The sequence below is a fragment of the Embiotoca jacksoni genome, unplaced genomic scaffold (assembly GCF_022577435.1).
Source record: "Embiotoca jacksoni isolate LCO1_2020_lvr unplaced genomic scaffold, fEmbJac1.0.p SCAF_7, whole genome shotgun sequence".
Classification (NCBI taxonomy): Eukaryota; Metazoa; Chordata; class Actinopteri; family Embiotocidae; genus Embiotoca; species Embiotoca jacksoni.
Window position 1 is genome coordinate 7,784,739 of NW_027185425.1, and position 10,963 is coordinate 7,795,701.

Here is a 10,963-nt window from a genome sequence, read left to right on the forward strand (position 1 = left end):
GCGCACAGCAAAGCACAACTGGTCATCAAAGACTTCCACTGCTGAAGGATTACTCGAGACAATCTGTACTGAGAAAGGCAAACTTAACTTCATCTTGATGTGACAAGTCTTCTTAATGAAGTTTTGCTTCAATGATGTGTCAACTTCAACAAATCATGACTACTATATTGACAATAGAGCTATTTAAAGAGTGTTACATTAAAACCTGGACTTGAGTGAAACTGTCTGTCAACAAGAGGTTTTTACTTGTATTTTGAACTTTAAACAAGAAGTATCATACAAAAATGATTGAAGGTCAAGTTACTAAAACACACATAACGTTTTCCTTTTTTGTAGTGTTTAAAGGTCCATTGTGTATATACTGTATAATAAATCCAGATCAACTTGTGTCTGCTTCATCCTTCTCATAATTTTAGGCTACTCATTGCTTTAACATTTGTGTTTTAATATATTGTCTGTGGTCAAACAAGATCCATTTTGGATCTTGTGCTTAGAACCTGGCATGTGTTTGAATTATTTTCCGATTTAAAGGAAAATAAAGTTCAATCGGGTCTCGTGCAAGGTTTCACGCTTAATTTTCCATTTTAAATGAGAGAAAAACCTGGATGTCCTTTTGTGATCTTGACTTGCGTGTGTGTGTTGCTGTTGAATCACTGCTAAAATGATGCAGGCCAACTGTCTGTTTTGTTGCCTATCAAGATCTGTGCCTCATGGAGAGCATCATGGCCCATCTGTGGATTTTCCTCGGGGCTTTTTTTTTTTTTGTAATACATTTTTTTTGCCTTGCTAATTTTCTTTCCTGTTGATGACTCATGCAAATCCAAACCTGTATGATGCCTTCTGCCAGCCACTGCTTATTTTATAACTCCTCTAAATCTACTCCCTCTACTCCCTTCTGTCTTCTTTTCCTCTCTTTGTTTCTTCCAGATAAGTTTTGGTTTTGCCGTCTGTCTCCAAATCATAAAGTCCTGCACTATGGAGATCTGGAAGAGAGCCCTCAGGGCGAGGTCCCCCATGACTCTCTACATGAAAAACGTGAGTGTCAAGAGAAATTCTTAATATTCCTTACCCAGTATATTGTCATGGTGTCTGTTTTTATTGCACTGATGTTCACTGTCAAGCAATTGATAATAACTGTTGGCTTTTTATAGTCAGTGTTAACATCAGTTTTGCTTGTAGTGCTTGAATAGTGACAGATCCGGGGAGAATTTTAAGTTTTAATCACTTGGATAAACCAGGCTCTCATCTAGGATGTCGCACTTGTCACAGGGGTGTTGTTGGTGTTGTTGTTGTTGTTGCTGCTGCTGCTGCTGTTGTTGTTGTTGTTGTTGTTGTTGTCGTCGTCGTCATCGTTGTTGTTGTGAACTCACTTCTGTCCTCCCTGCAGTGCCTGTGGCTGACATCAAAGCTGTTATCACCGGCAAAGACTGTCCTCACATGAAGGAGAAGGGAGCCCTGAAGCAAAACAAGGTGTGTGCGTGCGTGCGTGCGTGCATGTGTACATGTGCATATGTGTGGGTGGGTGTGTATCCAGGCGAGAGAACGTGTTTCTGTGTGTGTGAGAGTTGCGTAACATGATGTCAGTTACATAATTTTGCTTTGGGAAATAACACAATAACTTGCGTTTGAGTACTCAGCACAGAGAGATGCATCCATCAGCGCGATGTGTAGAAATAAATTACTGAATAGCACTTTAATTGCAGACATCTTATCTTTGATGTTTAGATGTGATAGTAACAATGGGCATGCCTTCTGTGGTGCCTTAACCAGGATGAAAGAGCCATCTTGTCTCCATCTGTGTACACATCAGCCCTTCCTCTCCCATACTTTTCCTTCGCAAACCTCCGGCCCCCACCTGCGGGACTCTGATATATTGGATCCTGGATAAATAGCCTTGAAGACAAAGGAGCATGCTTCCTCCTTTCTTTGTCTACTTTATTACCTTGTCGATAAGCACAGCTCTAAGAGAATGACCTGAGGGGGGTCTGTGGGCTGTCTAGCAGCCCTGTCCCAGCCTTGAGCATGAGAACATAAGCACATTTCATTACTCACTGTTACAAGGCCAGCCAAAGTCACCTCTATAGGCCTCACAGCAGACTTGGCCTGTGGACCATTTGTGGGACACTGAGACAGAGGTGGGAGAATGGAGAGGCACGCTGTGTCTGATTGTCTCCAAAATTCTACCAAATATGGCAAAGCAGTTCTTATTTATTTGCATTACATTTTTTGTAATTATTCCACATAATAATCTCTCATAAGCATGTGGTCAGGGCCATAATTCCCCTGTTTCAAACACCTTCTGCGCCTCAAGATGTGTGATATTTAGAAAACAGGTGCACCAACCTGGAAGAGCAGTTTTCCTGTAATTTTGTATCTCATTTCTGAAGAGCACCTTTCAGCTTTATATGCAGGCAATTCAAACAGGATCACACAAATGACTCGAGGACACATGATGAGTGTGGTTGACTGCTGTTCTGCCGAATTTAGTAATGTTCGTGCAATTTCCTTGCAGTCTGATTTGTGTGGAACATCCTCAGCGTCTCAAAAGCAGGTGCACATTAATGCAGCCGTATTAAAATAAGCCTGCTGTGGGAAAGAGAAAATTTAATTAACCAGTGTTTCATTTAAACTGCAACGATAGCAGACACGGCACCATTAAAAAGGGAGCTTCACTTAATTAATTCATACAGAGAAAAAGCTGTAATAATTGAACACATGTTTTATTACATGTTATTATACCAACTAAAGAGCAGAATTGTCTTTGATGTCATAAACCTTGAAAAACCCAAAAAGTTGTTAATGCACTGTTGTGATTACACTTATTTAATTTGGAAACGCACAGCTGCAGTTATACTGTGCTTCTTTAGTGACTTCAACTGTATCATCCATGCACAGTATATGAAACACCTTGTTTTAGCTGCATGACTCTTGGGATGTCGCTCTGTTTACCACTTTGGTCCAGACTGAAGTATCTTAACAAGTCTTTCATAGACTGTCAAGAAATTGTCAAGTAAAGTCAGATTTATTTATAAAGCACATTTAAACACAACAGAGGTTGACCAAAGTGCTGCACATAATCAAACAGAATCTAAACAGTCAGATAGACTTGATCCTAAGAAGAAATAAGCTATAAAAAAAATTAAAAAATTAAATTCAAAAGCAAGATAAGGCCAGCGCAAAACACACGGAAAATGTAGGCGCTTTAAACAATAGATTAAATGGTGGTTAATGTTAAAAAAAAAAAAGTGAAAATAAATAGGATTTTTTTTTTTTTTTTTTTTTTTTTTAACACTGGTATCGATGTTGACAGCCTGATATGGAGGGGGAGGTTGTTCCAAAGATGAAACCGAGGCCTGGTAGTCATTTTAGATCTCAGAACAACTAATAGTTACTGGTGAAAACACTTGAGTCAGCGACAAGGAGTATAGGGCTGCAACACTGTACGGACCTTCCTTGTACCTTTCCTACAATACTTAAAAATAAATGACGTTCTCATCAGCCTCAGCTGTTCTTCATGTTAAGTTTTAATAAGCACATCTTAGTACCTAACTTGTTAAATGTGCATTAAATACGTTAAACATACCAGCTTAACATCAGCATGTTAGGATTGTTATTGTGAGCATGGTAGCATTTGACCTCATCATTCAGCTTAATGCAGCCTGACAGAGCCGAGAGATGCTTTTCTGATTTGCCATCAGTACATCTATTCTTCACTGAGTATCCTGATCTAGGACTAATCTCACCACTGAAGTACATATTTTAAGCACTCCCTCACAAAATGCACACAGGCTGCAGTCCCAGTCTCTGATTGTGTAGGCCTAATTACCTGCTGCCTTAGTAAACCAGACGCTAATTTCACGCAGATTGCAAGCACGCATTTAATGAATTCCTTGCATGTATACAAATCTGTCTGTGTCTCGACTCGGTCCTCATACACAATCCAGTTTATTTCCTACAATAGACCACACAGAATTATGAGGGAATAAACATGAAAGCATATCATGTCACATCATTTCCCAGTCCTCCCACGCCTCAGACATGTTACAATGTCCACAGTAATATCTCACTGTTACCTGATGACTTTTTGTGCAGCTCATGTAACAGATGGCGATGAGATGTAAGGAGATGAGGAAGATTGCACTTGTATGGCAGCATTGTGGTATAAATCTCATCTGTTATTCATTCTTTTTTTTTTCCCTTTGCACCCTTTTTTCTTTTACCTCTTACCATCCGAACTCCTCCTCCTCCACTCTGTCACTGTCTGCAACTCTTGCACCGTCCTCCTCTCTGCTATTTCTCTCTGTCCTCTCTCCAGGAGGTGTTAGAACTGGCCTTCTCTGTCCTCTATGAGTCGGACGAGTACTTAAACTTTATTGCTCCTGACAAGCATGAGGTAAGCCTACAGTAGCCGATCCTGTGGCCATTGACAGCGTCGGACTGAATGAACATGCGTCATTGCATAAAGAGAAAGGTTATGCTGTGCGTATGTACATTTGTAAAATTGAAACATATGTGGACTTAGTGCATGTTTGTTATTCTTTTCCCAAGCAGTTCAGTTTCTTGAGCTATGTGTATATATTGCTAAATCTTGAATTTGATCTTAATATAGCAAAAAATGAAGAGGAGATTGTTGAACTGCTTGTACTAATGATAATAATTGAAAACCAAACTATGATACTTAAGCCTTAAATCAGAGCTGTTGATTCGAGAACTTAACTCATGTCAGATTCATGTCATAAAAATGAAATGATAGATAGACAAACAGATGTACTTTTGAACTGACTGATTGAGGACATTAATGATCTCGAGGGTAAATTACAGTGTTACAGCAGCAATTCACACAACCTGAGATTTGACTGCTTTGAGAAATAGAAAAATCAAATGAAAATTTCAAATATTTTCCTTAAACTATTCTCATTCTTTTTGAATATTGATCTCATACACCCAGACATAACTGTGATGGTATAAATGGTGTCGAAGGGGATGTGTTTATCTCTCACAATCTGATTTCCTGTAAGCTTTGCATGAGCTTAACTTGGACTTGTGACTTGACATTGACTTGTCTCATTTCACTTAAAAACAGCTTTTCACATAAATAACTAATACCTATAAGTTAAAAAAGTTTGGCAAATAAAGGGGCGGTGTTCTTGTTTTTCATAGATTTGGGCCAAATAATACTTATAGCACACAAAGTTCTGTTGTTTGAAGACTTTCACTAAGTATAATTCATTTCATTTTCTCTGTGCTGGAATATAGAAACTTTTTTTTAGCTGTTTTTTTTAGACATAGAAGTTTATATTTAGGGCAAAAGAGAAGAAGGTGTCCCTGCTCTATTTCTCCTGAGTCACAGTGTACATAAACTTTCCTCCCTCTGTGGTAAGCTTCTTTTATGTCTGTATGTCTCTAAAGAAGCTGAATATGCTGTCAGCAGCTTCCTTTCAGTTTGGAAATGTGTCATGCTTAATTGCAGTTTCTAGATTTTGGAGGTTTTGTGTTTGCAATATTGATTTCTCTCTGGCAACACTGATGTGAATTTGAATCTGCCTCTGTCCATCTCTCTGCAGTACTGCGTGTGGACAGACGGTCTAAATGCCCTCCTGGGTAAGGAGATGACCAGCGAATACACCAAATCGGACATGGGCACCCTGCTCTCCATGGAGATGAAGCTCCGCCTCTTAGATCTAGAGAACATCCAGATTCCCGAAGCCCCGCCCCCGATTCCCAAAGAACCTAGCAACTATGACTTTGTATACGACTGTAACTAGACGTACGACCCCACAAGCCCAGCCCAAACAAACCCTGCACCTACTGTATTCACTGGACCAACCCCCTTTTCTTATAAACTGGAACAAAAATGAATAAAACCACCTAATATAAACACAGGAACTGTGATTGAAAGAAAAAGGATTTATTGAACTATTTTCCTCTTGCCAGACCTTCATAAGAGAGAAAATGGTGCATATTAACATTGATCGTTGCACTTGAGGGACTTGGGGTCAAGCTATCGGGTTGACATGGAGAAGAGAAACCAGGAAGTGTTTGCTTGGCCTGTCGGTCGTCCTACGTCTTCTTCCTCACTCTCCTCCTACGTCTGATGTTTCAAAACATTCACTTCTTCTTCTTGGCTGAAGCGTTCGATGTCATCTTGCTTCAAGATTGGTGTAGACAAATGCTTAGAAATTCCATTTGATTCAGCTTCCTTGTTGTCCTTTTTTTATGTTTATTCTATTATTTTTCCTCAGGGCTTTTGTGGGGAGGGATGATGGATGCGGGGATCAGAACGGATTGTGTAGTTCAGGAGCAAGGAGGGATGAGGGGGGTGTGGGGGGCATTAGTCAACTTCCCAGTAGTATTTCCTGTCACATTCCCACTTACAGTATTTGTGGCAGCTAAATGTTTCCGAAGAGGCGGAATTAAGAAATATACGTCTTGAAAATGATTTCTCATCTACTCTGTCCTGCTTCACATATACTGAAGACTGTTAGAATAAGTCGATCCTCAAAATCCAGGCACTGTACAACAGTAAAAAGCCTCTCTTTTCAATATTAATGTTATTATCCCACCGCTGCTTATTGCTTATTGTACACACCTACACATTGGCTTTGCCATAAAACAAACGTAAAAGCACCACCATCGTGAAACACGCATTCAAACATACTCACCTCTTCCTCGTTTGAGTCTGTCTCGTTGTAAAGGCTTTCTGTACACAACATTCCTCAGCAATATTTCAGCTTTTTTTTGTTTATCATTTGTAAGGTGATCATAATTTAGTGATTTTAAAATTGTGAAACTGCCAGGTAGTTGGTATTACCAAGTGTAAAGTTAGTATTCAGTCAAGGGAAGTTGACTTTTTTTGTGTTCAGGACTATATGGCCACAAAATTGAGAGTTTATGTATTTTTTTTTAATTTAAAAACAGATCATGGTTGTTATTTCTAGTATGATTTATATATTTCCCCTTCCTATTTAATGCCTTCAAATGTTTTTTTCTTTAGGCTTTTTCAAGCCCCTCAAAACTGCTGTTTACATTAAAGATTGAAGAACTGTAACAACTTTACGCAGTTCCTCTCTTTCTTCCTAAACCACAAACACTTAGAGGATCATACCATTATTGTGACATTGTCATTTAAAAAGGTTATTCTTGATTAAAGCAGCAAAAAAGAACCGCATTGTTTGGTTTCCACTTCTAAGTTACACACTATATTGAGCCATTTGTGCTGAGTCATCACTCACACTTCCGTGGACATTCACAACAGATAAGAACAGGTAGTGATTGATTAAGACTTTAATAATCCAAGAAGCATCACAGAAAAGCAGTTGAAACATGATCAGCAAATTAAATTAAAGCCCTTTAATAACATCTGCACTGTCTACATGCTGGTACACAGAATTCACAGCAACACAAAATATACAGCAAATAAACATATTGTAAGGATAAAGGTTAAAGCAAAAATGTTGTGCCAATCTGCAACTGGATTATACACTTTATGATTCAGGTTCATTGTCAAACAAAGCTACACTAAAACAAAAACCATGTTACAATCAGTTATTACACCTTAATAAAAGATATAGGTTTATATCATAAACATCATGTATAAAATATAGCTCTACCTGTGCAAACTATTTTTCCATTTGTTCATTTTTATCATTTGATCTTCAAACAAATGTAACAGATTGAACAGAAATGCAACCAAATCCGACCCCAAAAAACTTAATTTACCTAATATTCAGGATAAAACCATATATCTGTAGCTATACACTTTTAGTTTTTGTACATGAGCACATAAGGAAAAGCATCAGCGGCCCCTACATGCACAGTCCTTCAGTCTGGGGGATCAACTTATTGGCTGGTTGCGGACTGTTCTCCCCTCACGCACACCTAACTGTCAGGTGGGTGGGAGCGGTCATGCAGAGAGACAGAGTTTCTCCACCATCCCATCACCTCCAACCTCCTCCAGGGACTCCAGGTTCATCGGTCCAGCTGAGCTTACAGCCGGGACCTTCTGAGCTGCTGCAGCTCCAGCCAAAGCTATACAAAATGTGATACTGGCCCCAACAGACCGAAAAAAACAACAACAACGACAGCAATGGATATTGTGGAACTTTCAAAGCTGTTATTTCTCTCAGAAAATGTCCGCTTTGTTGAATAAAAATGTTCTCTGTATAAATCTCTCCATTTAGCTCAAGTTAAAATTGCAACATGCTGAAAGGAAATATTTTGGTTTACAGATCAATATATCTACTTCAGTAATTGAAGCAGTATTTGAAGTCCAAACTCTAATTATTTTCAGATTAATCAGTGCAATATCCTTATCCTTAATGTTTATGCGGGGAAAAAAAAACTTGTGAAATTTGTGATTTGGGACCCAGTATGAGAAAAAAAAATCGGCCTTTTGTATTCAAGATAAACATTTTATCTGTGCGTGTGTCCTTGGTTTTGGTGCCTGGGTTTTCCCATTACATGCCTCGCTGTGTCACAGGATATTTATTTCCCTACACACAGGTTGCAGCAGTCCCCTACTCCTCAGTGTGTGACACCATTTCCTGCTTGACGGCTCTATCTACCGCCCATCCCCAAGAACCTCCACTGAGCTCCATCTTCAGGAGAAAATTGTTTAGTCACTAATGGATACCAATGCCCTGTGCTCATTAGAAATGCAAGTTGGTACCTAACAGCATCTGTCTCACACTTTCTTGGGCAAAAAAGGGAACACTCTCTCTTTCCTACCACCCAGTCTTTGACTCAGTCACCTCACTCACACATCCCGCACCTTTTTGATCATTCACATTTAAATGGCTCCATTCCTGGGAGGGGAGGCTGTGGTGTGCTGTGGGCCGAGCAGAGCCAGTCTGTAAAGTGGATTACTCACTGGAGCTGATGGCCCTGATGAAACTCCCTCATTAGGAAAAGTGGGAGAGGCGACACAATGGAGAGCGATAAAGAGAAAGTGCCAGAAAAAAGATGAAATTCACAGAAATTACAGAAAGGCATTTGCTTGGGGTGGACAAAAAAAAAGAGAATTTGCAAATCAACTAGATATGAATTTTAAAATATGTTTTTACTTAGATCCTGCAAATATTTTTTAACAACTAATAATAATAATATAATTATATGCACTTCACATAGTAGCAAAGCGCAATCTTAACACCGATCCTCACAACACACTAGCAAAACAAATCAACTAATATCATCTTCTGTTCTTAACCAACACAAAGATTCTGGTCTCGTAATTATCAACCTATCATGCAATCCTAAATATTCAGAATAGTTACGACTTCACGGTCTGGATATTTTATTATATACGTGTCCCCATATAGTTTAAAACTGGATTAGTTCATTCTTCTGTATAGCAATTGTATTTTTTATATTCAAAAGTAAAACATCTCTTTTTTTCCCAGTCTAACTACCAGAGGATAGGTGATTTATTAATGCTCATGTATAAGCTTCTCAAGTACAGCTGATTAACTATGAATATGAAAAAAATTCAAGTTTGGTTGTGTAGAAAAGTCAGCCACGAGAGAAACTGTTTTGAGTCATTAAAAAAATAACATTATTGTCTGATGTACAGGCGTAAAACGAGAAACAATCTTGCTGTTGTATGCTCTGATTTTTACTGCAGAACTACTGCAGTGTGAGGTACTTTTTATTATTTGCTTTTTTTATGGAATTATTGATTCAGATTTGTCTGACACATACTCAACCCAGATCTGTGGGAATTTTAGTACAGTATCAATCCATATGAATTATTATCATATTAGTTACAACATGTGTCAGTGTATGTGTGTATGAGTGTATACTTGAAGGTGTGTACTCTGCGCTGTTGAAGAAAAGAATTAACACAGCTTCAGTTGCAATCCAAAATAACTTTTATGTACTTACATTATCTTGATTCACTGAGGTACTCATTGCTTAGTGTCGTGTGTGTGTGTGTGTGTGTGTGTGTTTGTGAGTGTGTTTCCATGCACACTCGCCTGTGAAAGGCAGGAGAGAAAAGGACTTGGCTGGCCTCATTACAAGTTGTCAGACTTCATGCAGAGTGTGTGACAGCAGCCTGAGGGCTGCAGCCAGCAGGGTGCAGCTCCTCTGCTTGTCCAGCAGGACATACTAATCAAATCAGATTAAGACTGGAACTGAATACATGGGCACGCTTACTTCCACAGCAGGCTCTCAGACAAATTGGCACGGCATCCAAACGCATCCACCTTCTGCACTCGTTAGCATCCCATTGATAGTGCAGGAAAAAAAACGCAAATAGAATAGTTCCAATTAAAACTACGGACAGTGACGTCTACAGATCATTCACAGCATTCTCTCTAGGGAGACATGGCGCAGTTGGGTTTTTCAAACCTAATTTTGTGAACGAGTGTGAACGACATATCAAATTGAATTCACCTCCGTATTAGGGTGGCAGCAGATGTGCCAGCAACAGATATCGCAAATGAAGCTAAATCTCCAATTCAGAAAATATAGTTTTTGTGATATGGCAGCATTAATCCTTTAAACTTTCTTTCAGTTGGAACAGATCATGTACTCGTTGTGCAGTAGTCCTGCTTCTATTTCCGTTGCTGTATCAGACTTGAGGTTAGGAAGCTTATAGGGATTTTATACTGCGTTATCGAAGTGTCTTCAAAGAAAGAAGGGCTTAAGGGTGGAAGCAATACAAAGAAACCATACTTGCTATTCCTCGTCTTTTCTTGTCGAATGTGGTGGCATAGTTCAGCCGATCCCTAAGGGCGTTATTGACAAAATGTCGTCTTACTCAAGTAAATCACAAATCTAATGGTGCCAAAATAGCAGCTAAAGGGCAGAGGAAAAAAATATGAGAGCAATTCCAAGTTTTCTTGCTCATCATTTATATTGACTTGTTTTCAGAGCTTGTTCTCTCCTCGTCTCTCATTACTGGAGACATTTGTCCTATGAGGACCCAACAGAGGCTACAAAGAAAAACTGTGCTACACTGATG

At 39.1% G+C, this 10,963-nt stretch overlaps 1 protein-coding gene across 6 annotated transcripts in view; it reads left to right on the plus strand.

The window, feature by feature from the left end:
- Window positions 1-7,056, plus strand: part of elmo1 (engulfment and cell motility 1 (ced-12 homolog, C. elegans)) — a 100,076-nt gene extending 93,020 nt beyond the window's left edge. For all 6 annotated transcript variants that reach the window (XM_069175765.1, XM_069175763.1, XM_069175766.1 and 3 more), the window contains 4 exons: window positions 928-1,035; window positions 1,388-1,470; window positions 4,316-4,393; window positions 5,565-7,056. In XM_069175765.1, the coding sequence (XP_069031866.1) occupies window positions 928-1,035; window positions 1,388-1,470; window positions 4,316-4,393; window positions 5,565-5,765 (470 nt within the window). In that variant the 3' untranslated portion in view covers window positions 5,766-7,056. The remainder of the gene's footprint in view (window positions 1-927; window positions 1,036-1,387; window positions 1,471-4,315; window positions 4,394-5,564) is intronic.
- The last annotated feature ends 3,907 nt before the right edge of the window (window positions 7,057-10,963 follow it).